Source organism: Vicia villosa, unplaced genomic scaffold (assembly GCF_029867415.1).
Source record: "Vicia villosa cultivar HV-30 ecotype Madison, WI unplaced genomic scaffold, Vvil1.0 ctg.001416F_1_1, whole genome shotgun sequence".
Classification (NCBI taxonomy): Eukaryota; Viridiplantae; Streptophyta; class Magnoliopsida; order Fabales; family Fabaceae; genus Vicia; species Vicia villosa.
Genome location: NW_026705610.1, coordinates 11,403 through 27,744, shown reverse-complemented (window position 1 = coordinate 27,744; position 16,342 = coordinate 11,403). Strand labels below are relative to the sequence as shown.

The 16,342-nt window shown below is 36.6% G+C and overlaps 1 protein-coding gene across 2 annotated transcripts; it reads right to left on the bottom strand.

Moving 5' to 3' along the window:
* Positions 1 to 8,955: 8,955 nt before the first annotated feature.
* Positions 8,956 to 12,681, bottom strand: LOC131635048 (putative F-box/FBD/LRR-repeat protein At5g56810). 2 transcript variants are annotated; one of them, XM_058905650.1, is made up of 5 exons: positions 12,102 to 12,681; positions 11,498 to 11,984; positions 11,099 to 11,251; positions 10,678 to 10,966; positions 8,956 to 9,327 (listed from the first exon to the last, which is right to left on the bottom strand). In XM_058905650.1, exons 1-4 carry the CDS (start codon positions 12,599 to 12,601, stop codon positions 10,679 to 10,681), a joined length of 1,428 nt encoding a protein of 475 aa, XP_058761633.1. In that variant the 5' UTR covers positions 12,602 to 12,681; the 3' UTR covers positions 8,956 to 9,327; position 10,678. The 2 variants fall into 2 exon arrangements, with proteins under 2 accessions (XP_058761633.1, XP_058761634.1); XM_058905651.1 differs by having other exon boundaries at positions 8,957 to 9,327; positions 11,099 to 11,248.
* Between the last annotated feature and the right edge of the window lie 3,661 nt (positions 12,682 to 16,342).

The window sequence follows — 16,342 nt, the reverse complement described above, 5'->3', positions numbered from 1 at the left end:
GAAATTGCAATGTATTAGAGTACCACATTATCTCACACAAAATTCATATCCTTGTTATCATCAAAACTAAGAATATTGATCAGAACAAATCTTGTTCTAACAATCTCCCCCTTTTTGATGATGACAAAAACATATATAAATGATATGAATTTGCGATCAGAAAGAGCAGACGGCTAAAGACAAATTACACAGCTATAGCATAAGCATGTGAACATGTCTCCCCCTGAGATTGACAATCTCCCCCTGAGATGAATAATCTCCCCCTGAAATTAATACTAGAAGAATTTTATAAATAAAAGACTTCCCTGATTATTTCGGTAGAGACGTTCACAGTGCTTGATCTTCAGAACATTCATGACTTCTGATTTCTGCTTCCATAGGACAGCTTCAGAACATTGAATTTCTTTAGATCCTCAGAACATTCACAGCTTCTGATTCCTGCTTCCATCGGACAGCTTCAGAACTTGAATTTCTTTGATCTTCAGAACATTCACAGCTTCTGATTCCTGCTTCCATCGGACAGCTTCAGAACTTGAATTTCTTTGATCTTCAGAACATTCACAGCTTCTGATTTCTGCTTCCATCGGACAGCTTCAGAACTTGAATTTCTTCTTACATTACTTCATGCTAGATTGTATCAGAACATTGTTGAATGTACCAGAGCTTCATCAGAGCATCTCTACATCCTGAAATGTTACAGAACAAAACTAAACGACAAAAGTCAGCATGAATGAATCAGAACATAAAATATGTTTCAGAACACATAATATGTATCAGAGCCATATAAGCCATATAGAATGTATCAGAACAAATAGACATTTAGAATCAGATCATATTCTATCATCAGAATATCTGAACATTCTTCCTTCTTGCTTCTGATTCTGAAGCTTCATAGCACTCAGCTTGCTTCAAGAATCCAAGAACTTGATTCATCTTGTTGCTTCTCATGTTGATCTTGAATCTTCGATTCCTGCAACAACACAACTTAAAGCATAGAACTTTGCAAGTTCTGTTAGTAATGTGGGGCCTTTTTACCCGGTAACTGATAATATTTAATCAAATCATTTATCATATATTTTTATTTTCTCCCCCTTTTTGTCATAACATCAAAAAGAATATAAAAGATTCAGATATAGAAAACGACAAAGGATAGAAACAGAATTAAACTTTTCATTGATTTAAACAAGCAGGATTACACAAGATGTATGCAGAAAACAGATGCAACAAGGAAAGAAAACTACAAAGACTTAAGGACTACAACCCTAGCCTAGTCCTAATCTAAGCCAGCATATCATGAATCACAGCGTTGTTCTTGCTCTTGCTTGGTCATCAAATCTTGAAACTCTGCATGCCTGAGCAGCTCCCAGAGAAAGAAGTAAATGAATACAAAAGAGGAACTGAGAACAGTTCACCAGGAGAGAGCGTATTCTCAGATGGGCTTTCCCTTAACATAGAAGTTAAGTCCTTATTGGAACCTAACTTCATCCAATATCTCAAGAAAGTCTTCTTCCTTTGGACAAATGTGGATAACAGCATCAAAGAAGAGATCTGACTTGAGAAAAACTTGGAATGCCATCCCGAGAGATGTTTCTCATCCTGTAACCGATTAACCCTTCCATCCGTTCTATTCAAATAGATCATCCACTTTTGAGACTTAGTTTCTTCAACAGGTTTAAAGTTTTGATGAAGAGAACTAGGCGAAGGATTCATGATGAAAGCTAGATCGATGAAGAATGAACTAGGGTTTACGCAAAAGATTTTCATAGAAAAGTGAGAGAAAGAAAGAGAGAGAGCGCAAAGATTGATTGAAGAATGCAAAGAAATGGAGAAATAAATAGAGGGAATGTGGGGAACGAAACGTTCTAGGGAAGGGAAACGTTTGACGGATATAAAAACGTAAAGGACAATAAAAGAAATGATGAATGGCATTTAATGTTACATGACGTGAGGAGAGATAATAATGACAAAAGAAGTGATTAGCACAGTTACCTAAGTAGGCGTCCCCTCAACTGCACGCACGTTTGTCCAGAAATAGTGAACACGTGTTTACCATCTGGATAGCCAGTTACAGTTGTTTTACTTTTAAAGAGATTTTGAGTCAACTTAGACAATGAAACGTTAGTAATAACTGAATCACTACTTTTAATTGATTACAATCAGAACTTCTTATAAAAGACTAATCCAATCTCATTTCAGAAGATACTCATACATAAGATCTTCTCATCTTCTCATTCTGGGCATAAATTCATACTGATATTCTTCAGAATGAACTTAAACCTATCTTCAGCAAGGGGTTTTGTAAAGATATCAGCCCATTGATGGTCTGTATCCACAAAGTTTAAAGATATAACACCCTTCTGAACATAGTCCCTTATGAAATGATGTTTAATCTCAATATGTTTAGCTATTGAATGTAAGATAGGATTCTTAGATAAACATATAGCAGAAGTATTATCACAGAAGATAGGAATGTTACTCTCATATATCTGATAATCTTCTAGCTGACTTCTCATCCAGAGCATTTGTGTGCTACAACCTGCAGCAGCAACATATTCTGCTTCTGTTGTTGAGAGGGCAATTGTAGCTTGCTTCTTGCTGTACCATGAGATCAGATGACTTCCAAGAAATTGACAACTTCCAGAAGTGCTCTTCCTTTCAATTCTATCTCCAGCATAGTCAGCATCACAGAATCCTACTAAGTTGTAATCTTTGGATCTTCTGTAAACTAAACCAACATTAGTAGTACCTTTCAGATACCTCAGAATTCTCTTAACCGCAGTTAAATGAGATTCTCTCGGATCTGATTGGAATCTAGCACACAAGCAAACACTGAAGAGAATGTCAGGTCTAGAAGCAGTTAAGTATAGAAGAGATCCAATCATACCTCTGTACAACTTCTGATCTACCTTCTTACTTACCTCATCCTTACATAGGACACATGTTGGATGCATAGGAGTTTTGGCTTCTTTGCTTTCAGAAAGATTAAACTTCTTCAGAAGTTCTTTCACATACTTCGTTTGATGAACATAGGTTCCATCAGAAGTTTGGTTGATTTGAATCCCAAGGAAATACTTGAGTTCTCCCATCATGCTCATTTCAAATTCAGCCTGCATAGACTCAGCAAACTCCTTTCCAAGTGTAGCATTAGATGTTCCAAAGATAATATCATCAACATATATTTGACAAATTAAAATATCCTTTTTAAATGTTTTACAGAAGAGAGTAGTGTCCACTTTTCCTCTAGTGAAACCATTTTCCAGAAGGAAAGAACTCAAACGTTCATACCAAGCTCTAGGAGCTTATTTCAATCCGTATAATGATTTCTTTAATTTAAAAACATGATTTGGAGACATTGAGTCTTCAAAACCAGGAGGTTGATGGACATAAACTTCTTCATCTATGTAACCATTTAAGAAGGCACTCTTAACATCCATCTGATAAAGAGTGATGTTGTGTTGAGTGGCAAAAGAAATTAATAGACGAATGGATTCTAACCTGGCCACTGGTGCAAAGGTTTCTGTATAATCAATCCCTTCTTGCTGACTATAACCCTGAGCCACCAGTCTGGCTTTGTTTCTTACCACTTCACCTTTCTCACTCAGCTTGTTTCTGAATACCCACTTAGTGCCAATGATGTTAAATCCTTTTGGTCTAGGAACCAAGTCCCATACATCATTCCTTGTAAACTGATTTAGTTCTTCTTGCATGGCAATTATCCAGTCTCGATCTTCTAGAGCTTGATCAACAGAAGTTGGCTCGATCAAAGAAACAAGACCTAATTGACATTCTGCATTGTTCTTAAGGAATGCCCTTGTTCTGATGGGATCATCTTTCTTCCCAAGGATCTCATCTTCTGAATGAGCTGAGGCAAGTCTAGGTGATCTTCTGACTGTTGGTTCTTCAGAAATCTTGAGATTTTCTAAAGATGCAGCAACTTGATCTTCTGATCCATTGCTTCTGAGACTGCCAGCTTCTGCAGCTTTGCTTTTTGGTTCTACTGCTTCTGATATATCAATATCAAAATCTGCAAAATTCTCAAACTGCTTTGGTTTTTCAAGACCAAGCTTATCATCAAACCTGATATTGATTGATTCTTCTACAATCAATGTTTCAGTATTGTACACTCTGTAGCCTTTAGAGCGTTCAGAATATCCAAGAAGGAAACACTTTTGTGCCTTAGAATCAAACTTACCAAGATGATCTTTAGTGTTCAGAATAAAACATACACATCCAAAAGGATGGAAATATGAAATGTTGGGCTTTCTGTTCTTCCACAATTCATAAGGAGTCTTATTTAGAATAGGTCTGATAGAGATTCTATTTTGAATATAACATGCAGTGTTTATTGCTTCTGCCCAGAAATGCTTAGCCATATTGGTTTCATTGATCATGGTTCTGGCCATTTCTTGTAGAGTCCTATTCTTTCGCTCTACAACTCCATTTTGTTGTGGAGTTCTAGGACAAGAGAAATCATGGGCAATACCATTTTCTTTGAAGAACTCCTCAAAGAATTTGTTCTCAAATTCACCACCATGATTACTTCTAACCTTTAGGATTTTACACTCTTTCTCATATTGGATCTGAGTGCAGAATTCAAAGAACACTGAATGAGACTCATCCTTGTGTTTCAAGAACTTTACCCATGTCCAGCGGCTATAATCATCAACGATGACTAATCCATATTTCTTCCCTCTGACAGATGCTGTTTTGACTGGGCCAAACAGATCAATGTGCAAGAGTTCTAACGGCCTTGAGGTAGAAACAACATTCTTAGACTTGAATGCAGGTCTGGAGAACTTGCCCTTCTGACATGCTTCACAAAGAGCATCTGATTTGAATTTCAGATTTGGGAGTCCTCTGACCAGATTTAGTTTGTTAATCTGAGAAATCTTTCTCAAACTAGCAGGTCCTAATCTTCTGTGCCAGACCCATTGCTCTTCAGAAACAGACATAAGACAAGTCACCTTCTGCTTCTCAAGATCAGAAAGATCAATCTTATAAATGTTGTTCTTCCTCTTGCCTGTAAATAGGATTGAGCCATCCTTCTGACTTACAGCCTTGCAAGACTTTTGATTGAAGATTATATCATAACCATTGTCACTTAATTGACTTATGGACAATAAGTTATGCGTTAATCCTTCTACAAGAAGTACATTAGATATGGAAGGAGAGTTACCAAGACTTATGGTTCCAGAGCCAATGATTTTGCCCTTCTGATCTCCTCCAAACTTGACTTCTCCACCTGGTTTAAGCACCAGGTCTTGGAATGTAGACCTTCTTCCCGTCATGTGTCGCGAGCACCCAGAGTCCAGGTACCATGACATTTTGCTTTTTGTCCTCTTTGCTGCCAAGGATATCTGCAACAGAAATTATCTTCTCCTTAGGTACCCACAATTTCTTGGGCCCTTTCTTGTTAGTTCTCCTCAAGTTCTGATTGAACTTGGGTTTAGCAAAATATTTAACAGGAGGAACAGCATGATATTCTTTAGGTTTGTCAGCATGATATTTCTTAGGATGTGTCACAAGCTTCTTGGTGTGAACAGTGTTAAACTTCTGTGCATGTGAAGTGAGCCTAATATCATGTGCATGGCCATATTTGAACTGATCATACAATGGCTTGTATGTGATCTTCAGATCATCAATAGGTTCAAATTTATGTGAGGTATCACCCTCATAGCCAAAACCAAACCTTCTGTTTCCAGAGACACCATATATCATAGAAGCAAGATGACTTCTGCCAATACTTCTAGATAAGAACTTTTTGAAGCTCGAGTCATATTCTTTCAGAATATGGTTCATGCTAGGAATGGATTTTTCTGATTTAGAAGGAGATCCACTATCTTTGGATAGATTTAAAACTTTTTTCTTCAGTTCAGAATTTTCCACTTCCAGCTTCTTAGTTTCAAATTCAAACTGCTTCTTCAGCTTTTTGTATTTGATACTAAGATGAGCCTTGAGTTCCAGAAGTTCTGTTAAACTGGAAACTAACTCTTCTCTAGATAGTTCAGAAAATACCTCTTCAGAATCTGATTCTGATGTAGATTCTGATCCATCATCTTCTGTAGCCATCAGCGCGAAGTTGGCCTGCTCTCCTTCAGAGTCTGATTCTGATTCTGATTCAGAATCATCCCATGTTGCCATAAGACCTTTCTTCTTATGAAACTTCTTCTTGGGATTCTCCTTCTGAAGTTTTGGACACTCGTTCTTGTAATGTCCAGGCTCATTGTACTCATAGCAGACAACCTTCTTCTTGTCAGATCTTCTGTCACCAGAAGATTCTCCTCGTTCAAATCTCTTTGAACTTCTGAAGCCTCTGAACTTCCTTTGCTTGCTCTTCCAGAGTTGGTTTACCCTTCTGGAGATCATGGACAGTTCATCTTCTTCTTCAGATTCTGATTCTTCAGGATCTTCTTCTCTAGCCTGAAAAGCGTTAGTGCATTTTTTAACATTAGATTTTAATGCAATAGACTTACCTTTCTTCTGAGGCTCGTTTGCGTCCAGCTCTATTTCATGGCTTTTCAAGGCACTGATAAGCTCTTCCAAAGAAACTTCATTCAGATTCTTGGCAATCTTGAATGCAGTCACCATTGGACCCCATCTTCTGGGTAAGCTTCTGATAATCTTCTTTACATGATCAGCCTTGGTGTAGCCTTTATCCAGAACTCTCAGTCCAGCAGTTAGAGTTTGAAATCTTGAGAACATCTTCTCAAAATCTTCATCATCCTCCATCTTGAAGGCTTCATATTTCTGGATTAGAGCAAGAGCTTTAGTCTCCTTGACTTGAACATTTCCCTCATGCGTCATTTTCAATGACTCATATATATCATGGGCAGTTTCCCTGTTAGATATCTTCTCATACTCAGCATGAGAGATAGCATTCAGCAAAACAGTTCTGCATTTGTGATGATTTTTGAATTCTTTCTTTTGATCATCAGTCATTTCTTGCCTTGTAAGCCTTACACCAGTAGCTTTAACAGGATGTTTGTAACCATCCATCAGAAGATCCCATAGTTCACCATCTAGACCAAGAAAGTAACTTTCCAGTTTATCTTTCCAGTATTTAAAGTTTTCACCATCAAATACTGGTGGTCTAGTATAACCATTGTTACCGTTGTATTGCTCAGCAGAGCCAGATGTAGATGCAGTTGGATTTGTTTGAACTTCACCAGCCATCTTTTACTGAAGCGTTTTTCTCTTCCTGAATCTTTTCTAAACACGGTTAAGTGCTTGCACCTTAGAACCGACGCTCTGATGCCAATTGAAGGATAGAAAAACACTTAGAAAGGGGGGATTTGAATAAGTGTAGTCGTAAAAACTTGAACGATAAAAATAAATTGCACAGTTATTTTTATCCTGGTTCGTTGTTAACTAAACTACTCCAGTCCACCCCCACAGAGTGATTTACCTCACCTGAGGATTTAATCCACTAATCGCAACAGATTACAATGGTTTTCCACTTAGTCCGCGACTAAGTCTTCTAGAGTATCCTGATCACAACCTGATCACTCCAGGAACAAATGCTTAGACACAAGCTAAGACTTTCTTAGAGTATCCTGACCACCACGTGATCACTCTAATTACAACTGCTTAGACACAAGCTAAGACTTCCTAGAGTATCCTGATCAACACTTGATCACTCTAGTTACTTACAAATTAATGTAATCAAATAAGAGTTTTACAATGCTTCTGAAAATCTATAATCACAACAGTGATATTTCTCTTAACGTTTAAGCTTAATCTCACTAATATATTACAACAGCAATGTAGTGAGCTTTGATGAAGATGAAGTTTCTGAGCTTTGAGTTTGAACAGCGTTTCAGTAAGTTTTTCAGAATAAGTTTATTCAAGATTGGTAACCTTGCTTCTCATCAGAACTTCATTTATATAGGCGTTTGAGAAGATGACCGTTGGGAGCATTTAATGCTTTGCGTATTCCGTACAACATTGCATTTAATGTTTCACGCTTTTGTCAACTACCTCGAGCCTTGTTCACGCTGTGTCTACTGACGTTACCTTTAATAGCTTCCAACGTTCCTTTTGTCAGTCAGCGTAGCCTGCCACCTGTACTTTCTTCTGATCTGATGTTTGTGTATATAATATTTGAATATCATCAGAGTCAAACAGCTTGGTGCATAGCATCTTCTTGTCTTCTGACCTTGAAGTGCTTCTGAGCGTGATACCATGAGAACTTCAGTGCTTCTGCTTCTGATCTCAAGTTCTTCTGATGCTTCCATAGACCCATGTTCTGATTCTGCCTTGACCATCTTCTGATGTCTTGCCAGACCATGTTCTGATGTTGCATGCTGAACCTTCTGAGACAAAGCTTCTGAGCGTTGATTTGTGCATACTCTTTATATATTTCCTGAAAGGGAAATTGCAATGTATTAGAGTACCACATTATCTCACACAAAATTCATATCCTTGTTATTATCAAAACTAAGAATATTGATCAGAACAAATCTTGTTCTAACAGAAACCAGTGTAAACCTAATGCCCATATCTTTATGCAAAAAAGCTTGATAAGGGTGAGACAAAAACCCATTGACATATCCCTGCAGCTTGCTGATAGAACGCTCAAGTGTCCCACGGGTGTATTGGAGGATATCCTAGTTGGAATAAGGGAATTTTATATCCATGTGAATTTTATCATAATGAATATTGAGGAAGATTCTAAAATCCCCATATTTTAGGCAGGCCCTTCTTGCCTACGGGGCCATCATTGATGTCAAAAGAGAAAGGTTAACTTTTGAGTTATGAGAAGAAAAAGTTGTGTTCATGATGGCTAAACTCATGAAGAATCTTTCTATAAGAGATTATTGTAATTTGGTCGAAATTACCGACGCTTGTGTTAAAGCAATTATCAGACAAGAATGAATCAAGAAAACAGTGCATTCAAAAGCAACTATTAGACAATTATTTATTCTAAGAGGCTTGAAAATTATTAACATTATCAAAATTAATGTTTAAAGCTTTGTTGATTTTTATGAACAAGGAGGCTCAGGTTCGGGAAAGAAAATCAAATTCTTGTGATCAAACATAGATAAGTAAGCCACAAATGAATAGCCACTCTAAACAAGTGATTCCAACAAAATCCCATATTTAAAGATGATGAGTGAGATTTTCCAATGATTTTCAACGAAATTGGTATGACCTTTTACATACCATGTTTTGATATTAGCCAACCAAAAAACCTAACTAACTGAAATGCAAAATACATATTTATATGTGTTGATATCATATTAGTGTCATCTTTTTAATGAAGCCCCAAGTATTTGACCAAACATGATTTTGCCAGCATCCGAAATCATGCCACTCCAAATATATGCACTGCCAAACATATAGCAGAAAAAGTTATTTAAAGCCAATTAAGCTTACTGTGTACAACACCAAAAGATAAGAATCTGCAAATACCTAAACAATCTGTTGAAGTGTAAAAGGTTCCAAGTTATTCAATCAGGTTTTACAAATCATATTCATAACATATAGCATTATTATAATAATTTGAATATGTTGAGCTATCTAATAACAAAGATAAAACAAGTTGAGAATGTAAGCAACATACAACAGATGATTTGAATCTACTCTTCTGTTTTTCTTTGCCCAAACTATTGCTTCTCACAATGCTTCTCACAAAATTGAATTTTGGCATGCATGTTAAGCCTATGCCAACTTTAAGACTAGACAAACACAAACATGATATTAGTAGGAGAATACAACAGATAACTATTTCTCACTTATAAAATCAGGTTTCCATTCCAATCCCCAATTTACAACCTTTGAGATTTTCCTGTCATTTTTTATTAAATGACAACGTGATTAATGACATGGCAGTGATTTAACACAACTAAGTTAAGAATCTCAAAGTGGAACTGTGTTGCTTTCACAAAATTGAGCTTCTTCAGATCGTTAGCCATGAGATTTCGTTCAAGATACGAAAAATCAAGAACAGGTGTTTGAGACGGTGAGTGGAACCGTGGAGATCGGAAAGTTGGGTCACATCATCAAAAGTGGAGAGACCACAAAACCAAATTATTAACGGTCCAAGTCACTTTCGATTTCGATCTGATTTAGTTTGATTCTAAAAGTTTTAATTGTATTTTAAAACATAATAATATTTTCTCTATTTTTTTTGTAAAGCATATTTTCTTTTATTTTAGGTTTTCTAGAAGATCAATCAATCTCACGAATATAGAAATCATAATCAGATTATAATGGAGAGTGGTTCATTCACAAAGGTGACCCGGATTCATCAAAGTGTGAGCTAACACCCCCAAATAAACAAAGATTTGTTTGCGATAATGAGCACATTGAAAAAAATCAGTGAGTTACAATACGTAACATTCCATCTAGGAAATTTTCTACCAATTTCATTAAGCATGTAAAGGTCATCCTTTTCTTCAACCTTAAAAATCTTGCAAATTTCAATGAGCATGAAATCCTAAAGCAAACATTGTTATAGGGGAAAAGGTTAGAATATTTTCCCAACTAGATATTGTCATATGAGAAGATAACTACATCAAAGAAAATTTGGTATTGGATTAAAGTTGAACCATAGTTGAAAATGTGTGCAATGCATATTGTAAAAATACAAGGCACATATAGTTGTCATGAAGGTAGAACTAAGCCAGCTGAACGAACCTTGATACATAAAACAAAGTAGATGGCAAGAGTTTTCACCTTAAGAAGATACAGCTGGGTCAAATTTAAGTTGGCACTTGCTGGATCTCCTGGGTATGTCATTTAATCTTTTGAGAGAACAGTACTTATTTGTTTGTTCCATTGAAGTATCAACAAAAATAAGCATGGTCTCCAAAACAAAGCCGTTCTGCAAAATATATTCAGCAAATGTCAACTCATCTTCAAATCCTTGATATCCTTCGATGTGAATATATTTTAGGTGGAATTTGAGACCCTTAGGAACTGTTGTTGAGTTTGGGTCCCATGTCCTTAAAGGTGGTTGTTCCTCCTATAAACATTAAGACACAACATGCGTCAAACATATATTTGTATGTCCATATAGATAAATAGATAGAAATATATGCATACATAAGCAAACAAACCAAAGACTGTTTGAATTAAACTTGAGAAGCCAACAAACCTTGTTGTTCTGGATTATTAAAACTTGAATCATATGACACTTGTCAAGCACATTGACTAGAAGATTTGAGTTGAAACAGGGAAGAATGAACTTTAGATGAACCAAATTGCGAAATTCAGGATAATTTAGAATCTGAGGGCGAAGTGCGCACTGCTAGTCCATGTTAACATCAAGTGGTGGCACAATATAAGTATAAAAGCACACATAAATATGTATAAACCAGAATAATAAGGGCAAATTATAGTGACCTCCCCTGGGTTAACCATGTTACGTTAAGGGAGGAGTTTGTAATTTCAACACCCAAATAAAAGAGGTTTGTGTCAACCTAAAAGTGGTGTTTATGACATTTAGACAGGATTTAGGGGGTTAGTATAATTTGCTTTAATAATAAAGCCTCACCTTTGATATCGAATGACGCAACTGTATATGTAACACATTAAGGGGGTCTTGGAGGCAGTTGAGAATTGGGTCGACGAATTCACTTCCTTGTGAGGGAAAGAAGTCAATGCATGCGTTCACCATACTCTGCAAGTTGCCAATGATGCCAAATGTAGTTTTGCTGGTACTATCAAGGTAAGCATTGCCAATGTCGCCAAATGAAGTTTTGCTGCCCTTACCACGGTAACCATTGCAGTAATAACCTGCTTCAAGAAAACTCCAAGAGAAACTCCCGTGGGTGAAATTCAACCTCTCGGAGGAAGGTGGCAAGGGAACTTCGGTACAAGTTTTGGGCACAAAGCAAACATGCTGCAGAGTTTCAAGGATGGGGCAGGCAGAGAGCAATAGAAATTCGGAATCAACAATATCAGAACCGAGTTTGAGTGACTTAAGTGATGGAAAATGAAGCTCAAAACCTTGAACATTCATTTTGATTGCACCAACAAGACTGCATTGTTTTCAAAAAATCTATTATCATGAAAGTGAGCTTCAACATATCACATAATATATTTTAGTATAAACCTAGTTATCATTTTTGACACATGATGGCATTAAATTAGATTACCTGAGGGAAACAAGATTGGTGCAATTCAAAAGCGAACGAGGGAGGAGCAAGTTCGAATCCCAACAGTAGTCGGTAATGGAGAGAGACAGTTCTTCAAGGCTGGGGTTAATGGCAGCACGGATCCATCTATTGGCGCAGTGACGACGAAACTCACAAACATGTTGAGACGTAGAGATGAAGCAATTGAGTTGAAACTTTCTAATGTCGCGGGATTTGCGGGAGCCGAGCACAGCATTCACGAACAACGCAAATTTTTCGAACTTTTTTGACCCTCTGACACTGTGGTTCGAGTCGTCGGCGAAGTCGAAAACCTGCAGACGCTGCCATAGGTGACGCCACTTGCGAGACACGAGAGTCATGGTAGCTACAGATGTTTTGGTTGGGAGGAAGGATAGGATGTGGCACAGTACAGAATCCGGTAAGCTACTCATCCGATCGGTGACTCGTCCATGCTTTTCTGCTTCTCTCCGTCGTTTAGAGGTTAACAACTTCGGCGCCATCGCCGCCGTTACGGTGACTCTGATAAATTATTTCAGACCATTCATTCTAATTCAATGTTTCTCTTTTCTCCCTTTATTTGTTAGTTTTTTCATGAAAAAACCAAATGTTGTCTTGCTGAACGTTATAAAGCTGATTTGAAATTTATTTTATATTTTATAAAAAAACATTTCTACTATTTTTGACTCTTATAACCCTGGGTCCCACTTGACTCGCTTTCAATCTCATATTTTACGTTTAATCTTCAGATAACTCTCAAAATTCTCAAAGATAAAAATTTTCTCCTCTATTCAACCACTTCCATTCCGCACCATTTTTCTCCTCCACTCCAAAAGGTTTTTTTTTTTCTTTTCAAACTTCTTCCTACCGTTTTCAAGTATCAATAGCATATCTATCATATAAGAAAAGTCTACCATTTCTTGATCAATGGGACTGTCTACATCAGCAACTTTCCCCTCAAAAATCCACATCAGCATGTCAAAATTAACTTCTTTTCATGCAATTACATCCTTCTATTCTTCAATTTCCACTCCTCCAGCAGTTACAGATACTTTAATTCTCTGCCCATCCACGTTCTAAACTGCTACAACAATAATGGCTTCAACAATTTTTTTACTCTCCATATTCCCTTCAATTGCACGAAGTTGAAAAACAAACCATGGAGTTCGCTCGGTTTCATCTGTCTCTCTCAAAATCAATATGTGTTTCCCTCAAAAATCCATGGCTATGGCAAACACAAACCATTCTCTCAACCTCATAAATGGTTCACGAAAGCATATAGCAGATGCAATCAAACACAAACATAAACCCTAACCCCATAAATCACCCGAGCCTCAATTCAATATTTTTTATGTTTGCAAATTACAATCATGAATCGCTCAAAGGAATCAATAAGCATGCTCAGATAATACATAAAATTATTATCAGGGAAGAAAAATATACCCAAATCAAAAGCCATAGTGACGATGGTACACAGGTAAGCTCTCTGATTCTTTGTTCCGTGTTTCGGTGTCACCTTCTTCTTATGGAAAATATTATGAATAGCATTTTGTTGTATCAGTTTTCTTTCAAATATTTGTTGTTTGATGATTCACGTTATATGTGGAAAATACTGATAAATTTTTTTTAGGATTCTATCCAGCCATTCAGAATTTGGAGAGCTGATTTGAGATCGAATTGATAATCTGAAAAGTAATGACTTGGCTGAGACCCATCGATACTGAGTGAGTAGATCTTGATTCTTCATGTCAGTTCTGTTATATGTTGCCATGCAATTGATTTTCATCTTTTTCTTACAAACACAGATGCTTTTGATAAAGAAATGGAAGGAACTAACCTCTCAAGGATTATCCCGGGTGTGGCTTTTGTTATTAACCATTCATGTGCTTTGATCATTATTTTTGATTCCAAGTCTTCTACAGCCAATCTCCGTTACTTGAAACCTGAATAATATTCGGTTTAGCTTGTGATGTTGCAGTTTAGTGACTGAACCAATATCAAATGACCTGAATGTTGCATTGAAATCTACTTGTGAATAGTATGATCATTATTGTGTGAGTATATAGGTTTTGAGGTTTATCAGTTGGGGACTAGAGCGGGAACATCGTTTTTGGAGACAGTTAGATCTTTTGATCAGGCTGCTGGAAAGGTATACTTTTTTATCAGTTCAAAGCAAATTATTTATATTTTTGAGCTTTCTACTATTGTTATTTTTAATTATAGGTAGTTAAGTACTGGAAATTATAGGTTGTTGCCTGTATTTTCATAATGTCTTTTCAGGTCAAGCCATGTTGTTTACGTTGCTGGGTGATTGGGATGGGCAAAAGAGATGTTGTGTTTCTTTTTTCATTATGTTTGCCTTGGTATTGAGTGCAGAATCCAGAACCTGCAGATGATTTTGATACAGTGTCAAATATCAAGCAGCAACATGAAATTAATATTGGCAAGATTCTAAATAATTCAACGACCAGCGTGTTTTCATTTCGTCACAACTAAGACCATAATTCTAATTTGAACCATTATTAACAACAGAGCATTCTTTTTCTTTTTTACCAGGTATTTCAAATTCTTTTGGATTTGGTGGACACAACTCTATTGTGGCATTTTCTGCTTTCAGACCCTGATTTCCGAGGTTGGTTGCACATCATGTAGAACATGGAATCAAAATTAATTGAAATTTTATTCTCTTTACATCATTGAGGCTATTTATTTAATGAGTTCATAATATATAAAAGTTGTAGGTCTGTAATTGTTAATTTTATGGTAATTGTGAACACACTTATCTCAAAAGACTATTTTGATGTAGAACTTTTTAAATGTAGAACAAAGATAACTTTATATTCCTTTATTTGTTTGTTATCATCTTCTTCCAAAATACAAACCATGGGAGCTATTTGATATATCAGAGAGAACAGTTCTTTTACGCAATTAGATGAATGCTTATGGTCATAAAAACGAAAGTCACACAAGATAAGGACAAGGTTAAATTTGGACTGAAATCATTAGAAAGAAAATATGGATATCTCTCATAAATAATTATAAATTGATGCTAGAATCATATTTCAGATTCAGGAAGTGATGCGGGAGCAACTACTGTTAGACGCTGGCCTTAGGATCTAGAGGGGGGGTGAATAGATCGTTCACAGTTTTACGGATTTAAACGACTTTTCAGCGGAAGTGATTCTGAATCGACTCGCGTCTATTCCGAACCACTATCGAAACGATTATATATGTGTTTAAAAACCAGTCAAAGACTTGAGGTAAGTGATAAGAGTATATGCAGAATCAAAGCGTTGCTCTTATTGAAAATCAGATTAACTTTTTGTATGATGACCAATGTTTGCAATGCAGTAAGAGTGATAGAAGCAAATATACAAACACTTGGTGATAATGATCAAATTGAAGGTAATTCAATGTGTGGTGGATTGTGATGTTTATGTAAGTTCTTAATTCACAATCTTAACACTCGAATCGTTGATCAATTTGCTATTATAACCAAATATGAACAGAATGTAAATGAAAAAGTAAAAGCGACAAGAACACGATATTTGTTTAGGCAGTTCGTCGATCGTCCTCGCTACGACTACGTCTACCCCCAATTCCAAATTGAAATTGGGTAATCTTTCATTAATGTTGAAAGTAGTATATACAAAGAAGATAACAAAGCGATAAACGATAAACCAATTATGTCGATCCTTTGAATCTTCTTCCCCCTTAATCTTGAGCAAGATCAAGGTTATCCAAGAGCTTCACTTTGATTCCCTTCTGCAGTGTCTTGATTCCTTGAACTCCCCGTTCCTCAATCGTTACACTCAGCCGAATCCTCAATGAACGCCTCTTGATAAAAACCCCCAAGAACCACCCGTCGTGGAGGACAAAACCCGCATATTTTATTCACCAACAAACCCCACAAACCTTCACCCACTAGGAATCTTCAATTCCGTTCCATGGACGTTATCGAACTCATCACTAACCCGCAACGCAAGAATGATTATGTGTAATTGTGTTGGAGATGATGAAGAACGAAGATGAGAAGCGTTTGTGTATCTTTCAGACGTTGGTGTTTCATTGAATAAATGAGCCTTTGACAATATATATGATAGCTTAATAGTTGGAGATGAGAGAAACAGAATTTTTGGCATTCTTGATCAGTTAGGTCGACCTTTTGTAGTGCTTAGGTCGACCTAGCAGAGCTTGCAGAATTTTGGTCCCAGTTAGGTCGACCTGTTTAAGGAGTAGGTCGA